The 26,848-nt window shown below is 41.0% G+C and overlaps 1 protein-coding gene across 2 annotated transcripts in view; it reads right to left on the reverse strand.

The window, feature by feature from the left end:
• Nucleotides 1–1,105: 1,105 nt before the first annotated feature.
• Nucleotides 1,106–26,848, reverse strand: part of LOC131952817 (roundabout homolog 1) — a 48,725-nt gene continuing 22,982 nt past the window's right edge. For both annotated transcript variants that reach the window (XM_059315677.1, XM_059315676.1), the window contains exons 3-7: nt 22,167–22,336; nt 21,295–21,412; nt 19,090–19,253; nt 18,155–18,308; nt 1,106–3,259 (exon numbers count right to left, since the gene is read on the reverse strand). In XM_059315677.1, the coding sequence (XP_059171660.1) occupies nt 2,703–3,259; nt 18,155–18,308; nt 19,090–19,253; nt 21,295–21,412; nt 22,167–22,336 (1,163 nt within the window). In that variant the 3' untranslated portion in view covers nt 1,106–2,702. The remainder of the gene's footprint in view (nt 3,260–18,154; nt 18,309–19,089; nt 19,254–21,294; nt 21,413–22,166; nt 22,337–26,848) is intronic.

Below are 26,848 nucleotides of genomic sequence, written 5' to 3' on the forward strand. Positions count from 1 at the left end.
CAGCAAAAACATTCCTTCCCAGCAAAAATCTGTACCACAATTTTATTTCAGGTATACATTGGTTTTAAAATGCTGAAAAATCTGGCCTAACAAAGGTAGAGACTGCCAGTAAGGAATTTGTAAACATACACAATATTATATATGTGATTGTATTGTTTGAACCATAAAACTACACACACATACTGGACAGTTTAATTTAAAATACACAATGTAATTTGCAAAAGTGTTTAAAACTTTTGAAATCGACAATAAAACACAGGATGTAGAAAAATGTATCATTAAGTTATATATTTCCAAATTATTATACTTAGTTTTACGAGGTAAAATTAATAAATGAATTATATTTTAGCTTTAAAGATATTCAAAGTTCCCGTTGTCAGATTTTTAAAAAATAAAAATAAAAAATAATCCCAATACAAAAATAATGTTGAAATATATATTTGGTTTAAAAAAATTCTCTAACACATTTCGAGAAATTCAATCGTGCCGAATTTAGCACTTTAAAACTTTCACAAAAGAAAACAAAACAAAAACCTGTTTATACAAGCTGCCAATGGAAAAATATTCTCTCACTACAAATTTGATATTCACGTTAGCTACTTTACAATTTTGATATTCACGTTAGTTACTTTACAATTTTGATATTCACGTTAGCTACTTTACAATTTTAATATTCACGTTAGTTACTTTACAATTTTGATATTCACGTTAGCTACTTTACAATTGTGATATTCACGTTAGCTACTTTACAATTTTGATATTCACGTTAGCTACTTTACAATTTTGATATTCACGTTAGCTAATTTACAATTTTGATATTCGCCTTGACGTCTTTACAATTTGATATTTACGTTGACCTATGTCTTTACGCATAAGCAAATAGGCCAACTCTTTCGTTGTAGCACCAATAAGATGGTCAGTAGAGAAAAATCATTGATTAATTATCATTGGCCACTAATTTAATCTAAACCTCTTGGTCAAATGATAAAATTGTCTATAAATACATTTAACCAAACTAGACAAAAAACACGCCCCACATTTTACACAACTTGACTGTCTCAGCTACTACACCGACCCCCCCCCCCCCCCCCCCCCCCCACCGTCATGTAATGAAGATTGACTAGAAGAAATGGTGTGGTCCGCCTATTGGAATCGTGAGTGGAGCGATTTCACTTGAGGTAAACTAAATAAAAACTGTACATACAAATATATACCCAGTTTTAGTGGCGTCACTAGGAGGGGTGAAAGGGGGTGGACTACCCCAGGCTTTCATCCCGCCTAGTGACGCCACTACTACTCTTTACAACATCTCTGTAAATTTTATGTAGTGATTTTTTTTTGATGAAGTTGAATACATGAATCTAAGGCGGTAAAATCATTTCACATTCTTACAAACGGCACTAAAAAATAGAATAATAATTATAAATAGAAAAAAAAAGTTTACAAATGTACATAGGAAACGGTATATTATGGTTAGTTAATTATATTGATTATCATAATGTTTTGTATAGAACGTCCACACACTCATACAATATGAGGTCACATTTCTGCTGATTTTTTTTTTTGCTTAGTAATCCTTGTTTTCAAATAAAAGACTGGTTTTGATAAAACATTGCTGAGATCTTCTATTTAGACAAGGATGAAACTGAAATTGTTGAGTGCATAAATATCACTATGGTCCATAATTACTAAAAATGAGAAAATGGTAAGCCCACATATTTTTCCTTTTTTTGTTAATTTGTTGGTAATATGGATGCCTAAAGATTGAAAACATAAGCAAAAACATTTGTTCAGTCAACATTAAGTGGCGATGCGTTATCAACAGCTACATACAACAGTGACTGATGCTAATCGAAGGTTCTAAAGTGACGTCAGAAATCTAATATAGTGGGGGTTACCATAAACAGGAGCCAATTGTTTTTTAAGTCAATTTTTTGTTCAGTCAATTTTTTGTTCAGTCAAGTTTTTGTTCAGTCAAGTTTTTGTTCAGTCAAGTTTTTGTTCAGTCAAGTTTTCGTTCAGTCAATTTTTTGTTCAGTCAAATTTGTGTTCAGTCATCTTTTTGTTCAGTCAACTTTTTGTTCAGTCAATTTTGTGTTCAGTCAAGTTTTTGTTCAGTCAACTTTTTGTTCAGTCAATTTTGTGTTTAGTCAATTTTGTGTTCAGTTAATTTTGTGTTCAGTCAAGTTTTTGTTCAGTCATCTTGTGTTCAGTCATTTTGTGTTCAGTCATCTTGTGTTCGGTCATCTTGTTACAGCAAGACGTGACTGAAGTCATGACTGAACGAGGACACCATGATTTGAAGTGGAAGCACAGCACAAACAAAAGCATCATAAAACATCTTAAAACATCTTAATACATCATCAAAGTACATCATAATACATCATAATACATCATGATACATCATGATACATCAGCTTAAAATCTTCTGTACAAAACTCAATGGCAAAGTTTTTCTGCTGATCGAAACTGTTTTTTCGCTAACACAATTTTTCTTTTTATTTATTTTTTTAAATTTCCGAACGCTAAACTGTTTACTTGTGTTTTAATTGTAATAACTGATCACAACTAGTTGTTTTGAATCGTTTATTAAGGGCTGCCATAAGTCCGTTGTTGTTTTTAAATTTAAAATTGAAGTGAGTGATATTTACCAAAAGATGAATAAATGAACTGTGATCTTGACGGCGTGAAATGAAGAGAAATCAAACAGAAGTCGACTTGTAAGCACCGTCGTCCTCCTTCTTACAGCATAAAGTCAATGTGATGGCGATCAGACCTATGAGAAGGATGACCCCACCCACCGCCCCCACCACCGTGTATATGGTCCAGGCACTGATGCCCCCCTTGTGGGTGTCGCTCCCATGCCCGCTCCTGGCTGTCACCGGCTCCGACGTTGTCTCTAAGCCCGGGTACCTGGCATCGCTGGCCCCACCCCCATACGTCGTGCCGTAGTTCCAGATAGTCACACCTGTCGTGCGGTCCAGCTCAGGTTCTCTGGGCGGCATGTATGTAGTGGGGTACAGATTTCTATCCACGGGGGTCGGCTTTTTAGTCTTGTCTTTTTTATCTTTGTTTTTGTTTTTATTTTTATTCTTGTTCCGGTCTTGGTTTCGGTTTCTGGACTTCCGGGTGGTGACGTCAAGATCCTCATAGTTGAAGCCTTCAACGATGTCATTGGAGTCTTCGCTCTCCATGGGATGCTTTGTGGTCTCGTAGGGGAATGTGTCGCCATGGTTACCACGATTGCCAGGCTCCGGTTCTGAGAAAGTAAGAAAACACAGCTAGGTTAGAGGAGGATGTTGTAGGCAGTTTACATTGTGTAGGTTAGAGTTAGAGGAGGATGTTGTAGGCAGTTTACATTGTGTAGGTTAGAGTTAGAGGAGGATGCTGTAGGCAGTTTACATTGTGTAGGTTAGAGGAGGATGTTGTAGGCAGTTTACATTGTGTAGGTTAGAGTTAGAGGAGGATGTTGTAGGCAGTTTACATTGTGTAGGTTAGAGGAGGATGTTGTGGGCAGTTTACATTGTGTAGGTTAGAGGAGGATGCTGTAGGCAGTTTACATTGTGTAGGTTAGAGGAGGATGTTGTAGGCAGTTTACATTGTGTAGGTTAGAGGAGGATGTTGTAGGCAGTTTACATTGTGTAGGTTAGAGTTAGAGGAGGATGCTGTAGGCAGTTTACATTGTGTAGGTTAGAGGAGGATGTTGTAGGCAGTTTACATTGTGTAGGTTAGAGGAGGATGTTGTAGGCAGTTTACATTGTGTAGGTTAGAGGAGGATGTTGTAGGCAGTTTACATTGTGTAGGTTAGAGGAGGATGTTGTAGGCAGTTTACATTGTGTAGGTTAGAGGAGGATGCTGTAGGCAGTTTACATTGTGTAGGTTAGAGGAGGATGTTGTAGGCAGTTTACATTGTGTAGGTTAGAGGAGGATGTTGTAGGCAGTTTACATTGTGTAGGTTAGAGGAGGATGTTGTAGGCAGTTTACATTGTGTAGGTTAGAGGAGGCAGGCAGTTTACATTGTGTAGGTTAGAGGAGGGTGTTGGCAGTTTACATTGTGTAGGTTAGAGGAGGATGTTGTAGGCAGTTTACATTGTGTAGGTTAGAGGAGGATGTTGTAGGCAGTTTACATTGTGTAGGTTAGAGGAGGATGTTGTGGGCAGTTTACATTGTGTAGGTTAGAGGAGGATGTTGTAGGCAGTTTATATTGTGTAGGTTAGAGGAGGATGTTGTGGGCAGTTTACATTGTGTAGGTTAGAGTTAGAGGAGGATGTTGTAGGCAGTTTACATTGTGTAGGTTAGAGGAGGCAGGCAGTTTACATTGTGTAGGTTAGAGGAGGATGTTGAAGGCAGTTTACATTGTGTAGGTTAGAGGAGGATGTTGTAGGCAGTTTACATTGTGTAGGTTAGAGTTAGAGGAGGATGTTGTAGGCAGTTTACATTGTGTAGGTTAGAGGAGGATGTTGTAGGCAGTTTACATTGTGTAGGTTAGAAGGGGATGTTGTAGGCAGTTTACATTGTGTAGGTTAGAGGAGGATGTAGGCAGTTTACATTGTGTAGGTTAGAGGAGGATGTTGTAGGCAGTTTACATTGTGTAGGTTAGAGGAGGATGTTGTGGGCAGTTTACATTGTGTAGGTTAGAGGAGGATGTTGTGGGCAGTTTACATTGTGTAGGTTAGAGGGGGATGTTGTAGGCAGTTTACATTGTGTAGGTTAGAGGAGGATGTTCTAGGCAGTTTACATTGTGTAGGTTAGAGGAGGATGTTCTAGGCAGTTTACATTGTGTAGGTTAGAGTTAGAAAAGGATGTTGTAGGCAGTTTACATTGTGTAGGTTAGAGGAGGATGTTCTAGGCAGTTTACATTGTGTAGGTTAGAGGAGGATGTTGTAGGCAGTTTACATTGTGTAGGTTAGAGGAGGATGTTGTAGGCAGTTTACATTGTGTAGGTTAGAGGAGGATGTTGTAGGCAGTTTACATTGTGTAGGTTAGAGTTAGAGGAGGATGTTGTAGGCAGTTTACATTGTGTAGGTTAGAGGGGGATGTTGTAGGCAGTTTACATTGTGTAGGTTAGAGGGGGATGTTGTAGGCAGTTTACATTGTGTAGGTTAGAGGAGGATGTAGGCAGTTTACATTGTGTAGGTTAGAGTTAGAGGAGGATGTTGTAGGCAGTTTACATTGTGTAGGTTAGAGGAGGATGTTGTAGGCAGTTTACATTGTGTAGGTTAGAGTTAGAGGAGGATGTTGTAGGCAGGTTACATTGTGTAGGTTAGAGGAGGATGTTGTAGGCAGTTTACATTGTGTAGGTTAGAGGAGGATGTTGTAGGCAGTTTACATTGTGTAGGTTAGAGGAGGATGTAGGCAGTTTACATTGTGTAGGTTAGAGGAGGATGTTGTAGGCAGTTTACATTGTGTAGGTTAGAGGAGGATGCTGTAGGCAGTTTACATTGTGTAGGTTAGAGGAGGATGTTGTAGGCAGTTTACATTGTGTAGGTTAGAGTTAGAGGAGGATGTTGTAGGCAGTTTACATTGTGTAGGTTAGAGGAGGATGTTGTAGGCAGTTTACATTGTGTAGGTAAGAGTTAGAGGAGGATGTTGTAGGCAGTTTACATTGTGTAGGTTAGAGGAGGATGTTGTAGGCAGTTTACATTGTGTAGGTTAGAGGAGGATGTTGTAGGCAGTTTACATTGTGTAGGTTAGAGTTAGAGGAGGATGTTGTAGGCAGTTTACATTGTGTAGGTTAGAGGAGGATGTTGTAGGCAGTTTACATTGTGTAGGTAAGAGTTAGAGGAGGATGTTGTAGGCAGTTTACATTGTGTAGGTTAGAGGAGGATGTTGTGGGCAGTTTACATTGTGTAGGTTAGAGGAGGATGTTGTGGGCAGTTTACATTGTGTAGGTTAGAGGGGGATGTTGTAGGCAGTTTACATTGTGTAGGTTAGAGGAGGATGCTGTAGGCAGTTTACATTGTGTAGGTTAGAGGAGGATGTTGTAGGCAGTTTACATTGTGTAGGTTAGAGGAGGATGTTGTAGGCAGTTTACATTGTGTAGGTTAGAGGAGGATGTTGTAGGCAGTTTACATTGTGTAGGTTAGAGGAGGATGTTGTAGGCAGTTTACATTGTGTAGGTTAGAGTTAGAGGAGGATGTTGTAGGCAGTTTACATTGTGTAGGTTAGAGGAGGATGTTGTAGGCAGTTTACATTGTGTAGGTTAGAGGGGGATGTTGTAGGCAGTTTACATTGTGTAGGTTAGAGGAGGATGTAGGCAGTTTACATTGTGTAGGTTAGAGTTAGAGGAGGATGCTGTAGGCAGTTTACATTGTGTAGGTTAGAGTTAGAGGAGGATGCTGTAGGCAGTTTACATTGTGTAGGTTAGAGTTAGAGGAGGATGTTGTAGGCAGTTTACATTGTGTAGGTTAGAGGAGGATGTTGTAGGCAGTTTACATTGTGTAGGTTAGAGGAGGATGTTGTAGGCAGTTTACATTGTGTAGGTTAGAGGAGGATGTTGTAGGCAGTTTACATTGTGTAGGTTAGAGGAGGATGTTGTAGGCAGTTTACATTGTGTAGGTTAGAGGAGGATGTTGTAGGCAGTTTACATTGTGTAGGTTAGAGGAGGATGTTGTGGGCAGTTTACATTGTGTAGGTTAGAGGGGGATGTTGTAGGCAGTTTACATTGTGTAGGTTAGAGGAGGATGTTGTAGGCAGTTTACATTGTGTAGGTTAGAGTTAGAGGAGGATGTTGTAGGCAGTTTACATTGTGTAGGTTAGAGTTAGAGGAGGATGTTGTAGGCAGTTTACATTGTGTAGGTTAGAGGAGGATGTTGTGGGCAGTTTACATTGTGTAGGTTAGAGTTAGAGGAGGATGTTGTAGGCAGTTTACATTGTGTAGGTTAGAGGAGGATGTTGTAGGCAGTTTACATTGTGTAGGTTAGAGGAGGATGTTGTAGGCAGTTTACATTGTGTAGGTTAGAGGAGGATGTTGTAGGCAGTTTACATTGTGTAGGTTAGAGTTAGAGGAGGATGTTGTAGGCAGTTTACATTGTGTAGGTTAGAGGAGGATGTTGTAGGCAGTTTACATTGTGTAGGTTAGAGTTAGAGGAGGATGTTGTAGGCAGTTTACATTGTGTAGGTTAGAGGAGGATGTTGTAGGCAGTTTACATTGTGTAGGTTAGAGTTAGAGGAGGATGTTGTAGGCAGTTTACATTGTGTAGGTTAGAGGAGGATGTTGTAGGCAGTTTACATTGTGTAGGTTAGAGTTAGAGGAGGATGTTGTAGGCAGTTTACATTGTGTAGGTTAGAGGAGGATGTTGTAGGCAGTTTACATTGTGTAGTTTAGAGGAGGATGTTGTGGGCAGTTTACATTGTGTAGGTTAGAGGAGGATGTTGTAGGCAGTTTACATTGTGTAGGTTAGAGGAGGATGTTGTAGGCAGTTTACATTGTGTAGGTTAGAGTTAGAGGAGGATGTTGTAGGCAGTTTACATTGTGTAGGTTAGAGTTAGAGGAGGATGTTGTAGGCAGTTTACATTGTGTAGGATAGAGTTAGAGGAGGATGTTGTAGGCAGTTTACATTGTGTAGGTTAGAGTTAGAGGAGGATGTTGTAGGCAGTTTACATTGTGTAGGTTAGGAGGATGTTGTAGGCAGTTTACATTGTGTAGGTTAGAGGAGGATGTTGTAGGCAGTTTACATTGTGTAGGTTAGAGGAGGATGTTGAAGGCAGTTTACATTGTGTAGGTTAGAGGAGGATGTTGTAGGCAGTTTACATTGTGTAGGTTAGAGTTAGAGGAGGATGTTGTAGGCAGTTTACATTGTGTAGGATAGAGTTAGAGGAGGATGTTGTAGGCAGTTTACATTGTGTAGGTTAGAGTTAGAGGAGGATGTTGTAGGCAGTTTACATTGTGTAGGTTAGAGGAGGATGTTGTAGGCAGTTTAAATTGTGTAGGTTAGAGGAGGATGTTGTAGGCAGTTTACATTGTGTAGGTTAGATGAGGATGTTGTAGGCAGTTTACATTGTGTAGTTTAGAGGAGGATGTTGTAGGCAGTTTACATTGTGTAGGTTAGAGTTAGAGGAGGATGCTGTAGGCAGTTTACATTGTGTAGGTTAGAGGAGGATGCTGTAGGCAGTTTACATTATGTAGGTTAGAGGAGGATGTTCTAGGCAGTTTACATTGTGTAGGTTAGAGGAGGATGTTGTAGGCAGTTTACATTGTGTAGGTTAGAGTTAGAGGAGGATGCTGTAGGCAGTTTACATTGTGTAGGTTAGAGGAGGATGTTGTAGGCAGTTTACATTGTGTAGGTTAGAGGAGGATGTAGGCAGTTTACATTGTGTAGGTTAGAGGAGGATGTTGTAGGCAGTTTACATTGTGTAGGTTAGAGGAGGATGTTGTAGGCAGTTTACATTGTGTAGGTTAGAGGAGGATGTTGTAGGCAGTTTACATTGTGTAGGTTAGAGGAGGATGTTGTAGGCAGTTTACATTGTGTAGGTTAGAGGAGGATGTTCTAGGCAGTTTACATTGTGTAGGTTAGAGGAGGATGTTCTAGGCAGTTTACATTGTGTAGGTTAGAGGAGGATGTTCTAGGCAGTTTACATTGTGTAGGTGAGAGTTAGAGGAGGATGTTGTAGGCAGTTTACATTGTGTAGGTTAGAGGAGGATGTTGTAGGCAGTTTACATTGTGTAGGTTAGAGTTAGAGGAGGATGTTGTAGGCAGTTTACATTGTGTAGGTTAGAGGAGGATGTTCTAGGCAGTTTACATTGTGTAGGTTAGAGTTAGAAAAGGATGTTGTAGGCAGTTTACATTGTGTAGGTTAGAGGAGGATGTTCTAGGCAGTTTACATTGTGTAGGTTAGAGGAGGATGTTGTAGGCAGTTTACATTGTGTAGGTTAGAGTTAGAGGGGGATGTTGTAGGCAGTTTACATTGTGTAGGTTAGAGGAGGATGTTCTAGGCAGTTTACATTGTGTAGGTTAGAGTTAGAGGAGGATGTTGTAGGCAGTTTACATTGTGTAGGTTAGAGGAGGATGTTCTAGGCAGTTTACATTGTGTAGGTTAGAGGAGGATGTTCTAGGCAGTTTACATTGTGTAGGTTAGAGTTAGAAAAGGATGTTGTAGGCAGTTTACATTGTGTAGGTTAGAGGAGGATGTTCTAGGCAGTTTACATTGTGTAGGTTAGAGGAGGATGTTGTAGGCAGTTTACATTGTGTAGGTTAGAGGAGGATGTTGTAGGCAGTTTACATTGTGTAGGTTAGAGGAGGATGTTGTAGGCAGTTTACATTGTGTAGGTTAGAGGAGGATGTTGTAGGCAGTTTACATTGTGTTGGTTAGAGGAGGATGTTGTAGGCAGTTTACATTGTGTAGGTTAGAGGAGGATGTTGTAGGCAGTTTACATTGTGTAGGTTAGAGGAGGATGTTGTAGGCAGTTTACATTGTGTAGGTTAGAGGAGGATGTTGTAGGCAGTTTACATTGTGTAGGTTAGAGGAGGATGTTGTAGGCAGTTTACATTGTGTTGGTTAGAGGAGGATGTTGTAGGCAGTTTACATTGTGTAGGTTAGAGGAGGATGTTGTAGGCAGTTTACATTGTGTAGGTTAGAGGAGGCAGGCAGTTTACATTGTGTAGGTTAGAGGAGGATGTTGTAGGCAGTTTACATTGTGTAGGTTAGAGGAGGCAGGCAGTTTACATTGTGTAGGTTAGAGGAGGATGTTGTAGGCAGTTTACATTGTGTAGGTTAGAGGAGGATGTTGTAGGCAGTTTACATTGTGTAGGTTAGAGGAGGATGTTGTAGGCAGTTTACATTGTGTAGGTTAGAGGAGGATGCTGTAGGCAGTTTACATTGTGTAGGTTAGAGGAGGATGTTCTAGGCAGTTTACATTGTGTAGGTTAGAGTTAGAGGAGGATGTTGTAGGCAGTTTACATTGTGTAGGTTAGAGGAGGATGTTGTAGGCAGTTTACATTGTGTAGGTTAGAGGAGGATGTTGTAGGCAGTTTACATTGTGTAGGTTAGAGGAGGATGCTGTAGGCAGTTTACATTGTGTAGGTTAGAGGAGGATGCTGTAGGCAGTTTACATTGTGTAGGTTAGAGGAGGCAGGCAGTTTACATTGTGTAGGTTAGAGGAGGATGTTGTAGGCAGTTTACATTGTGTAGGTTAGAGGAGGATGTTGTAGGCAGTTTACATTGTGTAGGTTAGAGGAGGATGTTGTAGGCAGTTTACATTGTGTAGGTTAGAGTTAGAGGAGGATGTTGTAGGCAGTTTACATTGTGTAGGTTAGAGGAGGATGTTGTAGGCAGTTTACATTGTGTAGGTTAGAGGAGGATGTTGTGGGCAGTTTACATTGTGTAGGTTAGAGGGGGATGTTGTAGGCAGTTTACATTGTGTAGGTTAGAGGAGGATGTTGTAGGCAGTTTACATTGTGTAGGTTAGAGGAGGATGTTGTAGGCAGTTTACATTGTGTAGGTTAGAGGAGGATGTTGTAGGCAGTTTACATTGTGTAGGTTAGAGGAGGATGTTGTAGGCAGTTTACATTGTGTAGGTTAGAGTTAGAGGAGGATGTTGTAGGCAGTTTACATTGTGTAGGTTAGAGGAGGATGTTGTAGGCAGTTTACATTGTGTAGGTTAGAGTTAGAGGAGGATGTTGTAGGCAGTTTACATTGTGTAGGTTAGAGGAGGATGTTGTAGGCAGTTTACATTGTGTAGGTTAGAGGAGGATGTTGTAGGCAGTTTACATTGTGTAGGTTAGAGTTAGAGGAGGATGTTGTAGGCAGTTTACATTGTGTAGGTTAGAGGAGGATGTTGTAGGCAGTTTACATTGTGTAGGTTAGAGTTAGAGGAGGATGTTGTAGGCAGTTTACATTGTGTAGGTTAGAGGAGGATGTTGTAGGCAGTTTACATTGTGTAGGTTAGAGTTAGAGGAGGATGTTGTAGGCAGTTTACATTGTGTAGGTTAGAGGAGGATGTTGTAGGCAGTTTACATTGTGTAGGTTAGAGTTAGAGGAGGATGTTGTAGGCAGTTTACATTGTGTAGGTTAGAGGAGGATGTTGTAGGCAGTTTACATTGTGTAGGTTAGAGGAGGATGTTGTGGTCAGTTTACATTGTGTAGGTTAGAGGATGTTGTAGGCAGTTTACATTGTGTAGGTTAGAGGAGGATGTTGTAGGCAGTTTACATTGTGTAGGTTAGAGGAGGCAGGCAGTTTACATTGTGTAGGTTAGAGGAGGATGTTGTAGGCAGTTTACATTGTGTAGGTTAGAGGAGGATGTTGTAGGCAGTTTACATTGTGTAGGTTAGAGGAGGATGTTGTGGTCAGTTTACATTGTGTAGGTTAGAGGAGGATGTTGTAGGCAGTTTGCATTGTGTAGGTTAGAGGGGGATGTTGTGGTCAGTTTACATTGTGTAGGTTAGAGGAGGATGTTGTAGGCAGTTTACATTGTGTAGGTTAGAGTTAGAGGAGGATGTTGTAGGCAGTTTACATTGTGTAGGATAGAGTTAGAGGAGGATGTTGTAGGCAGTTTACATTGTGTAGGTTAGAGGAGGATGTTGTAGGCAGTTTACATTGTGTAGGTTAGAGTTAGAGGAGGATGTTGTAGGCAGTTTACATTGTGTAGGTTAGAGGAGGATGTTGTAGGCAGTTTACATTGTGTAGTTTAGAGGAGGATGTTGTGGGCAGTTTACATTGTGTAGGTTAGAGGAGGATGTTGTAGGCAGTTTACATTGTGTAGGTTAGAGGAGGATGTTGTAGGCAGTTTACATTGTGTAGGTTAGAGTTAGAGGAGGATGTTGTAGGCAGTTTACATTGTGTAGGTTAGAGTTAGAGGAGGATGTTGTAGGCAGTTTACATTGTGTAGGATAGAGTTAGAGGAGGATGTTGTAGGCAGTTTACATTGTGTAGGTTAGAGTTAGAGGAGGATGTTGTAGGCAGTTTACATTGTGTAGGTTAGGAGGATGTTGTAGGCAGTTTACATTGTGTAGGTTAGAGGAGGATGTTGTAGGCAGTTTACATTGTGTAGGTTAGAGGAGGATGTTGAAGGCAGTTTACATTGTGTAGGTTAGAGGAGGATGTTGTAGGCAGTTTACATTGTGTAGGTTAGAGTTAGAGGAGGATGTTGTAGGCAGTTTACATTGTGTAGGATAGAGTTAGAGGAGGATGTTGTAGGCAGTTTACATTGTGTAGGTTAGAGTTAGAGGAGGATGTTGTAGGCAGTTTACATTGTGTAGGTTAGAGGAGGATGTTGTAGGCAGTTTAAATTGTGTAGGTTAGAGGAGGATGTTGTAGGCAGTTTACATTGTGTAGGTTAGATGAGGATGTTGTAGGCAGTTTACATTGTGTAGTTTAGAGGAGGATGTTGTAGGCAGTTTACATTGTGTAGGTTAGAGTTAGAGGAGGATGCTGTAGGCAGTTTACATTGTGTAGGTTAGAGGAGGATGCTGTAGGCAGTTTACATTATGTAGGTTAGAGGAGGATGTTCTAGGCAGTTTACATTGTGTAGGTTAGAGGAGGATGTTGTAGGCAGTTTACATTGTGTAGGTTAGAGTTAGAGGAGGATGCTGTAGGCAGTTTACATTGTGTAGGTTAGAGGAGGATGTTGTAGGCAGTTTACATTGTGTAGGTTAGAGGAGGATGTAGGCAGTTTACATTGTGTAGGTTAGAGGAGGATGTTGTAGGCAGTTTACATTGTGTAGGTTAGAGGAGGATGTTGTAGGCAGTTTACATTGTGTAGGTTAGAGGAGGATGTTGTAGGCAGTTTACATTGTGTAGGTTAGAGGAGGATGTTGTAGGCAGTTTACATTGTGTAGGTTAGAGGAGGATGTTCTAGGCAGTTTACATTGTGTAGGTTAGAGGAGGATGTTCTAGGCAGTTTACATTGTGTAGGTTAGAGGAGGATGTTCTAGGCAGTTTACATTGTGTAGGTTAGAGGAGGATGTTCTAGGCAGTTTACATTGTGTAGGTGAGAGTTAGAGGAGGATGTTGTAGGCAGTTTACATTGTGTAGGTTAGAGGAGGATGTTGTAGGCAGTTTACATTGTGTAGGTTAGAGTTAGAGGAGGATGTTGTAGGCAGTTTACATTGTGTAGGTTAGAGGAGGATGTTCTAGGCAGTTTACATTGTGTAGGTTAGAGTTAGAAAAGGATGTTGTAGGCAGTTTACATTGTGTAGGTTAGAGGAGGATGTTCTAGGCAGTTTACATTGTGTAGGTTAGAGGAGGATGTTGTAGGCAGTTTACATTGTGTAGGTTAGAGTTAGAGGGGGATGTTGTAGGCAGTTTACATTGTGTAGGTTAGAGGAGGATGTTCTAGGCAGTTTACATTGTGTAGGTTAGAGTTAGAGGAGGATGTTGTAGGCAGTTTACATTGTGTAGGTTAGAGGAGGATGTTCTAGGCAGTTTACATTGTGTAGGTTAGAGGAGGATGTTCTAGGCAGTTTACATTGTGTAGGTTAGAGTTAGAAAAGGATGTTGTAGGCAGTTTACATTGTGTAGGTTAGAGGAGGATGTTCTAGGCAGTTTACATTGTGTAGGTTAGAGGAGGATGTTGTAGGCAGTTTACATTGTGTAGGTTAGAGGAGGATGTTGTAGGCAGTTTACATTGTGTAGGTTAGAGGAGGATGTTGTAGGCAGTTTACATTGTGTAGGTTAGAGGAGGATGTTGTAGGCAGTTTACATTGTGTTGGTTAGAGGAGGATGTTGTAGGCAGTTTACATTGTGTAGGTTAGAGGAGGATGTTGTAGGCAGTTTACATTGTGTAGGTTAGAGGAGGATGTTGTAGGCAGTTTACATTGTGTAGGTTAGAGGAGGATGTTGTAGGCAGTTTACATTGTGTAGGTTAGAGGAGGATGTTGTAGGCAGTTTACATTGTGTTGGTTAGAGGAGGATGTTGTAGGCAGTTTACATTGTGTAGGTTAGAGGAGGATGTTGTAGGCAGTTTACATTGTGTAGGTTAGAGGAGGCAGGCAGTTTACATTGTGTAGGTTAGAGGAGGATGTTGTAGGCAGTTTACATTGTGTAGGTTAGAGGAGGCAGGCAGTTTACATTGTGTAGGTTAGAGGAGGATGTTGTAGGCAGTTTACATTGTGTAGGTTAGAGGAGGATGTTGTAGGCAGTTTACATTGTGTAGGTTAGAGGAGGATGTTGTAGGCAGTTTACATTGTGTAGGTTAGAGGAGGATGCTGTAGGCAGTTTACATTGTGTAGGTTAGAGGAGGATGTTCTAGGCAGTTTACATTGTGTAGGTTAGAGTTAGAGGAGGATGTTGTAGGCAGTTTACATTGTGTAGGTTAGAGGAGGATGTTGTAGGCAGTTTACATTGTGTAGGTTAGAGGAGGATGTTGTAGGCAGTTTACATTGTGTAGGTTAGAGGAGGATGCTGTAGGCAGTTTACATTGTGTAGGTTAGAGGAGGATGCTGTAGGCAGTTTACATTGTGTAGGTTAGAGGAGGCAGGCAGTTTACATTGTGTAGGTTAGAGGAGGATGTTGTAGGCAGTTTACATTGTGTAGGTTAGAGGAGGATGTTGTAGGCAGTTTACATTGTGTAGGTTAGAGGAGGATGTTGTAGGCAGTTTACATTGTGTAGGTTAGAGTTAGAGGAGGATGTTGTAGGCAGTTTACATTGTGTAGGTTAGAGGAGGATGTTGTAGGCAGTTTACATTGTGTAGGTTAGAGGAGGATGTTGTGGGCAGTTTACATTGTGTAGGTTAGAGGGGGATGTTGTAGGCAGTTTACATTGTGTAGGTTAGAGGAGGATGTTGTAGGCAGTTTACATTGTGTAGGTTAGAGGAGGATGTTGTAGGCAGTTTACATTGTGTAGGTTAGAGGAGGATGTTGTAGGCAGTTTACATTGTGTAGGTTAGAGGAGGATGTTGTAGGCAGTTTACATTGTGTAGGTTAGAGTTAGAGGAGGATGTTGTAGGCAGTTTACATTGTGTAGGTTAGAGGAGGATGTTGTAGGCAGTTTACATTGTGTAGGTTAGAGTTAGAGGAGGATGTTGTAGGCAGTTTACATTGTGTAGGTTAGAGGAGGATGTTGTAGGCAGTTTACATTGTGTAGGTTAGAGGAGGATGTTGTAGGCAGTTTACATTGTGTAGGTTAGAGTTAGAGGAGGATGTTGTAGGCAGTTTACATTGTGTAGGTTAGAGGAGGATGTTGTAGGCAGTTTACATTGTGTAGGTTAGAGTTAGAGGAGGATGTTGTAGGCAGTTTACATTGTGTAGGTTAGAGGAGGATGTTGTAGGCAGTTTACATTGTGTAGGTTAGAGTTAGAGGAGGATGTTGTAGGCAGTTTACATTGTGTAGGTTAGAGGAGGATGTTGTAGGCAGTTTACATTGTGTAGGTTAGAGTTAGAGGAGGATGTTGTAGGCAGTTTACATTGTGTAGGTTAGAGGAGGATGTTGTAGGCAGTTTACATTGTGTAGGTTAGAGGAGGATGTTGTGGTCAGTTTACATTGTGTAGGTTAGAGGATGTTGTAGGCAGTTTACATTGTGTAGGTTAGAGGAGGATGTTGTAGGCAGTTTACATTGTGTAGGTTAGAGGAGGCAGGCAGTTTACATTGTGTAGGTTAGAGGAGGATGTTGTAGGCAGTTTACATTGTGTAGGTTAGAGGAGGATGTTGTAGGCAGTTTACATTGTGTAGGTTAGAGGAGGATGTTGTGGTCAGTTTACATTGTGTAGGTTAGAGGAGGATGTTGTAGGCAGCTTGCATTGTGTAGGTTAGAGGGGGATGTTGTGGTCAGTTTACATTGTGTAGGTTAGAGGAGGATGTTGTAGGCAGTTTACATTGTGTAGGTTAGAGGAGGATGTTGTAGGCAGTTTACATTGTGTAGGTTAGAGGAGGCAGGCAGTTTACATTGTGTATGTTAGAGGGGGATGTTGTGGGCAGTTTATATTGTGTAGGTTAGAGGAGGATGTTGTAGGCAGTTTACATTGTGTAGGTTAGAGGAGGATGTAGGCAGTTTACATTGTGTAGGTTAGAAGAGGATGTTGTAGGCAGTTTACATTGTGTAGGTTAGAGGAGGATGTAGGCAGTTTACATTGTGTAGGTTAGAGGAGGATGTAGGCAGTTTACATTGTGTAGGTTAGAGGAGGATGTTGTAGGCAGTTTACATTGTGTAGGTTAGAGGAGGATGTTGTGGGCAGTTTACATTGTGTAGGTTAGAGGAGGATGTTGTAGGCAGTTTACATTGTGTAGGTTAGAGGAGGATGTTGTGGTCAGTTTACATTGTGTAGGTTAGAGGAGGATGTTGTGGTCAGTTTACATTGTGTAGGTTAGAGGAGGATGTTGTGGTCAGTTTACATTGTGTAAGTTAGAGATGGATGTTGTAGGCAGTTTACATTGTGTAGGTTAGAGGAGGATGTTGTAGGCAGTTTACATTGTGTAGGTTAGAGGAGGATGTTGTAGGCAGTTTACATTGTGTAGGTTAGAGGAGGATGTTGTAGGCAGTTTACATTGTGTAGGTTAGAGGAGGATGTTGTAGGCAGTTTACATTGTGTAGGTTAGAGTAGGATGTTGTAGGCAGTTTACATTGTGTAGGTTAGAGGGGGATGTTGTAGGCAGTTTACATTGTGTAGGTTAGAGGAGGATGTTGTAGGCAGTTTACATTGTGTAGGTTAGAGGGGGATGTAGGCAGTTTACATTGTGTAGGTTAGAGGAGGATGTTGTAGGCAGTTTACATTGTGTAGGTTAGAGGAGGATGTTCTAGGCAGTTTACATTGTGTAGGTTAGAGGAGGATGTTGTAGGCAGTTTACATTGTGTAGGTTAGAGGAGGATGTTGTAGGCAGTTTACATTGTGTAGGTTAGAGGAGGATGTTGTAGGCAGTTTACATTGTGTAAGTTAGAGATGGATGTTGAAGGCAGTTTACATTGTGTAGGTTAGAGGAGGCAGGCAGTTTACATTGTGTAGGTTAGAGGAGGATGTTGTAGGCAGTTTACATTGTGTAGGTTAGAGGAGGATGTTGTAGGCAGTTTACATTGTGTAGGTTAGAGGAGGATGTTGTAGGCAGTTTACATTGTGTAGGTTAGAGGAGGATGTTGTAGGCAGTTTACATTGTGTAGGTTAGAGGAGGATGTTGTAGGCAGTTTACATTGTGTAGGTTAGAGGAGGATGTTGTAGGCAGTTTACATTGTGTAGGTTAGAGGAGGATGTTCTAGGCAGTTTACATTGTGTAGGTTAGAGGAGGATGTTGTAGGCAGTTTACATTGTGTAGGTTAGAGGAGGATGTTGTAGGCAGTTTACATTGTGTAGGTTAGAGGAGGATGTTGTGGTCAGTTTACATTGTGTAGGTTAGAGGAGGATGTTGTGGGCAGTTTACATTGTGTAGGTTAGAGGAGGATGTTGTGGTCAGTTTACATTGTGTAGGTTAGAGGAGGATGTTGTAGGCAGTTTACATTGTGTAGGTTAGAGGAGGATGTTGTAGGCAGTTTACATTGTGTATGTTAGAGGAGGATGTTGTAGGCAGTTTACATTGTGTAGGTTAGAGGAGGATGTTGTAGGCAGTTTACATTGTGTATGTTAGAGGAGGATGTTGTAGGCAGTTTACATTGTGTAGGTTAGAGGAGGATGTTGTAGGCAGTTTACATTGTTTAGGTTAGAGTAGGATGTTGTGGGCAGTTTACATTGTGTAGGTTAGAGGAGGATGTTGTAGGCAGTTTACATTGTGTAGGTAATGTCGATAGGTAGTTCACAGTGTAAAGGTAGTGTTAGCTAACTCACACTGTTAATGTCACGTCGGTACATGTAAATAACCAACTACTGAAGAATACGTCATAAACTGACACTACCCGTTACTTTACAATTTACTTTACCATTTATACCACCAGCTTCTACACAAAAAATAAACATAAGTGTATATGTGAGGGGACAGACTCCAATGTACGTATTTTGTTTCTCCAATGTTGATGAAACCTGTCCAAAAAGACTTGATTTTTCGCCATATTTTGGTAACCAAGTAATATGGGGCGGATGAAGTAGAATATATCTCTTTCAATGACACCGGCATACTAAAGGATATATTAGTCAGCACAATGCCCAGCCGCCTTTGAATTCCCGAATTTGAGCCAGGTACTCATTAGAGCTGAGTGGACTCAGGGACGTGTAAGAGACTCGAACCCAGAAAACCTCGATGAATCACTTGGAAGAGAAAAGGTTTGAAAACGTTTGAAAAGAGACGTGTGGACTTACCGACGTACGAGATGATGGGCTCTATGACAGTCAGCCAGGCGAAGTTGTGCCGGATGCCCCACACGTTTCCTGCCGTGCACTGGTACTCCCCCTCGTGTGCTTTACTCACGTTGGTCAGGGTCAGGAGCCTGGGATCGCCCTGAACGTTCAGTGTCTGGAATAATGAAGTACTCACGTTCGGCTGTTGTATTTAGAGTGTTTATATTGTGGTATACACCTGGTAATGTTTAATGTTGGGTGCTGTGTTCTTGTGGTGACAGTGTATATTTGTGGTGGTGGTGGAGTTTTATAATTATGATGCTGTATATGTTTGGTGGTTATGCTGTACACGTATGGTGATGGTTTACCATTGTTGTCATGATTATATTTACTCAGAACGGTGTTGTATATCCTTTTGGTGGTTATTTGTATATTTCTTTAGTGATGCTGTTTGTATGTGGTGATTATAAATACATGTTGAATTAATGCATATGTGTAGTGTTGATTGAGTATACTCAGGTTGCAATTATGCATAATTGTTGTGGTATAGTGTGTTGATGATGTACACATGTAGTGGTGAAGATGTACACATAGCGATGATGATGTACACATGTAGTGATGATGATGTAGACGTGTAGTGGTGAAGATGTACACATAGTGATGATGATATACACATATAATGATGATGATGTACACATCTAGTGGTGATGATGTACATGTTGTGGTGATGACGTACACATGTTGTGGTGATGATGTACATGTTGTGGTGATGATGTACACATGTAGTGGTGATGATGTGCACGTATAGTGGTGATGATGTACATGTTGTGTTGATGGTGTACACATGTAGTGGTGATGACGTACACATGTAGTAATGATGATGTACACATGTAGTGGTGATGATGTATATGTTGTGGTGATGGTGTACACATGTAGTGGTGATGATGTGCACGTACCTCCCATTGCTTATCGGACGCATCATCCCCGAGCTTCTCCTTCCTTCTGCTCCACTTGATGGTGGCATCGGGGTCATTGAGTGCACTACAGCTGAAGCTGGCGGTGGAGCCGTTAAAGGCGGTCACATTTTGAGGAGAGTCGATGATCAAAGGCCACTTTCTCGCTGGAAGAAAACAAAATTATCAGATTTATTGAGGAGAGTCAATGATCAAAGGCCACTTTCTCGCTGGAAGAAAACAAAAATATCAGATAGATTGAGGAGAGTCAATGATCAAAGGCCACTTTCTCGCTGGAAGAAAACAAAATTATCAGATTTATTGAGGAGAGTCAATGATCAAAGGCCACTTTCTCGCTGGAAGAAAACACAAATGTCAGGTTTATTGAGGAGAGTCAATGATCAAAGGCCACTTTCTCGCTGGGAGAAAACAGAAATGTCAGTTATTGAGGAGAGTCAATGATCAAAGGCCACTTTCTCGCTGGAAGAAAACAGAAATGTCAGTTATTGAGGAGTGTCAATGATCAAAGGCCACTTTCTCGCTGGAAGAAAACAAAATTATCAGATTTATTGAGGAGAGTCAATGATCAAAGGCCACTTTCTCGCTGGGAGAAAACAAAAAGATCAGATTTATTGAGGAGAGTCAATGATCAAAGGCCACTTTCTCGCTGGAAGAAAACAAAAATATCAGATTTATTGTGGAGAGTCAATGATCAAAGGCCACTTTCTCGCTGGGAGAAAACAAAAATATCAGATTTTTTGAGGAGAGTCAATGATCAAAGGCCACTTTCTCGCTGGGAGAAAACAAAAAGATCAGATTTATTGAGGAGAGTCAATGATCAAAGGCCACTTTCTCGCTGGGAGAAAACAAAAATATCAGATTTATTGTGGAGAGTCAATGATCAAAGGCCACTTTCTCGCTGGGAGAAAACAAAAATATCAGATTTATTGAGGAGAGTCAATGATCAAAGGCCACTTTCTCGCTGGAAGAAAACAAAAATATCAGATTTATTGAGGAGAGTCAATGATCAAAGGCCACTTTCTCGCTGGGAGAAAACAAAAAGATCAGATTTATTGAGGAGAGTCAATGATCAAAGGCCACTTTCTCGCTGGGAGAAAACAAAAAGATCAGATTTATTGAGGAGAGTCAATGATCAAAGGCCACTTTCTCGCTGGGAGAAAACAAAAAGATCAGATTTATTGAGGAGAGTCAATGATCAAAGGCCACTTTCTCGCTGGGAGAAAACAAAAAGATCAGATTTATTGAGGAGAGTCAATGATCAAAGGCCACTTTCTCGCTGGGAGAAAACAAAAATATCAGATTTATTGTGGAGAGTCAATGATCAAAGGCCACTTTCTCGCTGGGAGAAAACAAAAATATCAGATTTATTGAGGAGAGTCAATGATCAAAGGCCACTTTCTCGCTGGGAGAAAACAAAAAGATCAGATTTATTGAGGAGAGTCAATGATCAAAGGCCACTTTCTCGCTGGGAGAAAACAAAAAGATCAGATTTATTGAGGAGAGTCAATGATCAAAGGCCACTTTCTTGCTGGGAGAAAACAAAAAGATCAGATTTATTGAGGAGAGTCAATGATCAAAGGCCACTTTCTCGCTGGGAGAAAACAAAAAGATCAGATTTATTGAGGAGAGTCAATGATCAAAGGCCACTTTCTCGCTGGGAGAAAACAAAAATATCAGATTTATTGTGGAGAGTCAATGATCAAAGGCCACTTTCTCGCTGGGAGAAAACAAAAATATCAGATTTATTGAGGAGAGTCAATGATCAAAGGCCACTTTCTCGCTGTGAGAAAACAAAAAGATCAGATTTATTGAGGAGAGTCAATGATCAAAGGCCACTTTCTCGCTGGGAGAAAACAAAAAGATCAGATTTATTGAGGAGAGTCAATGATCAAAGGCCACTTTCTCGCTGGGAGAAAACAAAAAGATCAGATTTATTGAGGAGAGTCAATGATCAAAGGCCACTTTCTCGCTGGGAGAAAACAAAAAGATCAGATTTATTGAGGAGAGTCAATGATCAAAGGCCACTTTCTCGCTGGAAGAAAACCCAAACATCAGATTTATTGAGGAGAGTCAATGATCAAAAATACATGTATTCTTATAGCAAACTAAGGTTTTCATGCTTGGGACGTAACAAACGTACGAATCGTAAAAACCATCCTCTAATGAAACATGAACCCTGCAACTGACCTTGAACATCGACCTTGACTGTCCAACTGATATCGCCATGTTTGTTAACAGCCTTGCACGTGTAGTTACCTCCAAGGTCAACGGTCATGGCCTTTACCGTCAGAATAGAATTCTTCACCTAAATAAGCAATGGGTCTTATTTCTTTCATGTATCATACTTTTTGTTAGCAAAGTCTGGCCGTTGTTGTAATATTCCACAGCGCGTATACTTCTTTAGTGATTACATGATTCGTTTCCCCTGATGTAGGAAATGGTTGCAGATAGAATAGTTATCTGTTTCCTCAAGATAAGGGCAGATGTTGGCGCCCTGTCATATTGATGTATCTTACAACCTTTTCCATTAGAGAAGTAAGGTAAAGATATCGTTTTGAGAAAAACAGTTACCTTTTCAGATATCGTTACAGGCATAGTTTAGTGTACGCAAAACTTGGACTTATTTCATAGTAAACACAATTTTGACTACTTTATAGTAGACAATTATTTGAAAAATTTTATAGTAGACAATTATTCAACAAATTTTATAGTCGATAAAATTAGGAATAGTTTCAAAGTTAAACAAATTAGGACTAATTTTTATAGTAGGCAAATATTTGACTAATATTATAGTTGACAAAATTTTGAATTTTTTTACATAAACAAAACTTGGAAAACTTTTCAATTGAGACAAACACCGAGAATTGTAAGATAAAATATAAATGTCAGCCATGTTTGGAAGCAATCTGATCTAAATATAAAATGTGATCATTTATTGACTCGTGCTATGGTAAAAGATTATGTGATTACACACAGCTGTAAACACAATGCTGATGTAAGATGTAAGTATAGAGTGCTATTATACGGATGTAAGCAATCACGAGAATATGTAGGCCTACCTCAATATCTGAGCTCTTCAGCTCGAGGTTGTTCCTGAACCACGTGATCTTGGGCTTGGGGTGACCGGAAGTCCGACAGTCCAAGGTGAAGGGCTTCTCCTCAGCCACTGTTATCTGGGTCTTCTTAGAGCCTGGCGTGGAGTCCTCTTTCCAGGTGAGGGGGACTTTTTCTGGGGACGGTAGGACATTTGTAGGTTTATCCTGGGGAGGATATTTGTAGGTTTATCCTGGGGAGGACATTTGTAGGTTTATCCTAGGGAGGACATTTGTAGGTTTATCCTAGGGGAGGATATTTGTAGGTTTATCCTGGGGAGGACATTTGTAGGTTTATCCTAGGGGAGGACATTTGTAGGTTTATCCTAGGGAGAACATTTGTAGGTTTATCCTAGGGAGGACATTTGTAGGTTTATCCTAGGGGAGGACATTTGTAGGTTTATCCTGGGGAGGACATTTGTAGGTTTATCCTAGGGGAGGACATTTGTAGGTTTATCCTAGGGAGGACATTTGTAGGTTTATCCTAGGGAGGACATTTGTAGGTTTATCCTAGGGAGGACATTTGTAGGTTTATCCTAGGGAGGACATTTGTAGGTTTATCCTAGGGGAGGACATTTGTAGGTTTATCCTGGGGGAGGACATTTGTAGGTTTATCCTGGGGAGGACATTTGTAGGTTTATCCTGGGGAGGACATAGGGTGGTTCTAGGACTATATTTGTGTCTACGTATAGCATTGAAATATTTATTATTTATGTCTACATTTCGGTTGTGTGAACAAGATACAATTGTATTATTTTATAAATGCAAAAACTAGACATTTAAAACAATTTACACATACTAGGTAAGTAACATTTTCCAGGAAGAAAAAAACAAAATATTCAAAGTTTAACGTTCGCTAGACCTGGGCCATTGTTTCAACATCTCCTTAGTACGTTTCCCCTAAACCACTGCCCCTAGCAACGGCATGTGTAGGTCAGCCTGTCGCTAGCCGCCGGTCGTTGCTAAGGTCATGTTGTCATCAAATGTCATCGGTCTCCAACAGTGGACTTTAGTCTCGCCTTTCGTGTGGTCTCTGGACTGTTTAGACAATAGTGGGAGCTGACAGGGTTTCTTTCAGGTATTTCAATTGGGGGGAAAAAGGGGGGGGGGCTGCTAGTTTAAGTACCATTCCCTCCCCTCCCCCACCGAAGAATTTGATAAAACGAGAATTATTGGGGGGGGGAGAGAGAGTGGAGCTAATAGGAGTAATGGAAAGAGAGTGAAGCAGGGAGGTGTAATGGATAGGGGAGTGTGGCAGGGAGGTGTAATGGATAGGGGAGTGTGGCAGGGAGGTGTAATGGATAGGGGAGTGTGGCAGGGAGGTGTAATGGATAGGGGAGTGTGGCAGGGAGGTGTAATGGATAGGGGAGTGGGGCAGGGAGGTGTAATGGATAGGGGAGTGGGGCAGGGAGGTGTAATGGATAGGGGAGTGGGGCAGGGAGGTGTAATGGATAGGGGAGTGGGGCAGGGAGGTGTAATGGATAGGGGAGTGGGGCAGGGAGGTGTAATGGATAGGGGAGTGGGGCAGGGAGGTGTAGTGGATAGGGGCGTGAAGCAAGGAGGTGTAAGGATAGGGGAGTGAAGCAGGGAGGTGTAATGGATAGGGGAGTGAAGCAAGGAGGTGTAATGGATAGGGAAGTGAAGCAGGGAGGTGTAATGGATAGGGGAGTGAAGCAAGGAGGTGTAATGGATAGGGGAGTGAAGCAGGGGTGAAGGAGTGCAGAAAGGAAGTGGTAGATGGGGTGGAGAACAGACGAAAGAGATGCGTGCGACAGTTTGTGTTATTGAGCTCTAATCGATAAAAATAATCAACCGTTTCTAATTGATCTGCACGGGTAGTCTTTTGACAATCAATATCTTTAGGACAGGCCGTAATACCTAACGATATGAACCAGACGATATGAACAAACAACAGACGATTTGAACAAACAACCAGACGATATGAACATTCAAGTAGACGATATGAACAAACAACCAGACGATATGAACAAACAACAGACGATATGAACAAATAACCAGACGATATGAACAAACAACCAGACGATATGAACAAACAACCAGACGATATGAACAAATAACCAGACGATATGAACAAATAACCAGACGATATGAACAAACAACAGACGATATGAACAAACAACCAGACGATATGAACAAACAACAGACGATATGAACAAATAACCAGACGATATGAACAAACAACAGACGATATGAACAAACAACAGACGATATGAACAAACAACCAGATGAAATGAGCACACAACTAGATTTTTTGAACAGACAAAAAATGCTGTACAAACTGCACATAGCTGATAACAGCCTGATATTTTTTTAAAACAACACACACTTGTTTGCTTGATTAAGTAAATCTAAACAATCCGCCGTCTCGTTTATACCAAAATAAATCTGCTTAATGAAGCCGTTTTTACTGGCTATAAAAAAAGGTTCAAGAGGGAAAAAATATTGAATGATTTATTGTCACTTTTTATCTAGAAAAATAAATAAAAAAGAAATGTCTTTTCGAACTAAGTTGATATGTGTGTAGCTATCACCGCAACACGATTAATCAACTCAACTGTCATAGTTCATTCAACTTAACTAACATACAATCATAGGTCATTCAACTTAACTTACATACAATCATAGGTCATTCAACTTAACTTACATACAATAATAATTCCTTCAATTTAACTTACATACAATCATAGGTCATTCAATTTAACTTACATACAATCATAGGCCACTTAACTCAACTACCATACAATCATAGTTCATTCAACTCAACTAAAACATGACTAGATCTATTCGTTATTCAACTAAACAACGACAGTTTCAAATACGTCAAACAGAACCGCCAAATAAAGATTCACTCATTATGCACCTTTTGGCCTTATTGTGATAAATCGAAAATTAATGAAGCTAATTTTGGATGATTTGGAATTCTTACTTGTAATCACACTTTGGGGATTGAATGTTTCGAACTTAAGTATACATCATTGAGCTTTATTCTAACATTTACACCCATAACACATAAATGTGAACTTTGTTATTTAACCGATTCCCTTCTTTCTGCCTTCTCAGCGAACCTAATGTTCCAGCAATTTCATATTTACTGTGGTCAGAGAACACACAGTTAACTTTATTTCTTTTCTGTTATAAGCACTAGTGTTACCGGTTATAAAAGTATATTTTGTATTACAAAACAACAATACGGTGTTACCGGTTATAAATGTATGTTTTGTATTACAAAACAATAATACAGTGTTACAGGTTATAAACGTATATTTTGTATTACAAAACAATAGTGCTACCACCACTGTTTTATTTCATATTGAACAGTGTCGTGACATTTTAGGGTGGCGGTTTTTTAGCCATACAGCTGGCTACACGCCACAATCTAGTATTTAACATACATCACCCACACAATGTAACCACGCAATAGTTCAATGACCCCGAGAAAATAGGATTGGATAAACTGCGTGTATCAATTTTCAAACTAGCAACACATATACACTTCCGGGGTACCTTTACAATAACTGAAACTAGAAAACTGAACGCTAAAAATCAAAATCTTAAACACCCCATTTTAGGATTTGTTACACATTTTACCGTTACTATAGCAACCAGTCGCCTACATACGTAATTTCTAATTGAACGGAAGCACTTCCTGTATAAATTTATTTTTTTAATATTAAAAACTTCAATTTTTGATGACTGTGAGATTCCGCGTTAAAGTTGCGTCGATAACTCGATAATGCTAAAAATAGCCGGGAGCTTGTCATACGTGGTCTATGTTGTGTACATGAATTAACTCTGGTAATTGGTGGCAATTTACGACTCTATGACGTAGGTGGGTATTGATTGGTGTTCTTACCTGCTACATCAGATAGCGTGGGAGTTGGTGATAGAGTGGTGGTTGCTGAACGTTGGTGCGGGGGCGTGTTGGGCGTGGGAGTTGGGGCGTGGATGTGGGTGCAGTGGTGTTGGGGCGTGGGTGGTGGGTGTAGTGGTTGGGGCGTGGGTATTGGGGCGTGAGTGTGGGTGTAGTGGTTTTGGGGCGTGGGTATTGGGGCGTGACTGTGGGTGCAGTGGTTTTGGGGCGTGGGTATTGGGGCGTGAGTGTGGGTGTAGTGGTTGGGGCGTAGGTGGTGGGGTGTGGGTGTTGGGACATGACTGTGGGTGCAGTGGTTTTGGGGCGTGGGTATTGGGGCGTGAGTGTGGGTGCAGTGGTTTTGGGGCGTGGGTATTGGGGCGTGAGTGTGGGTGTAGTGGTTGGGGCGTAGGTGGTGGGGTGTGGGTGTGGGTGTTGGGACATGACTGTGGGTGCAGTGGTTTTGGGGCGTGGGTATTGGGGCGTGAGTGTTGGGGGGTGGGGGTTGGGGTGTGGGTGTTGGGACACGACTGTGGGTGCAGTGGTTTTGGGGCGTGGGTATTGGGGCGTGAGTGTGGGTGTAGTGGTTGGGGCGTGGGTATTGGGGCGTGACTGTGGGTGCAGTGGTTTTGGGGCGTGGGTATTGGGGCATGACTGTGGGTGCAGTGGTTTTGGGGCGTGGGTATTGGGGCATGACTGTGGGTGCAGTGGTTTTGGGGCGTGGGTATTGGGGCATGACTGTGGGTGCAGTGGTATTGGGGCGTGGGTGTTTGTCACA

The sequence above is a fragment of the Physella acuta genome, unplaced genomic scaffold (genome assembly GCF_028476545.2).
Source record: "Physella acuta isolate Inbredline_101_S28 unplaced genomic scaffold, ASM2847654v3 ptg000890l, whole genome shotgun sequence".
NCBI classification, from domain to species: domain Eukaryota; kingdom Metazoa; phylum Mollusca; class Gastropoda; family Physidae; genus Physella; species Physella acuta.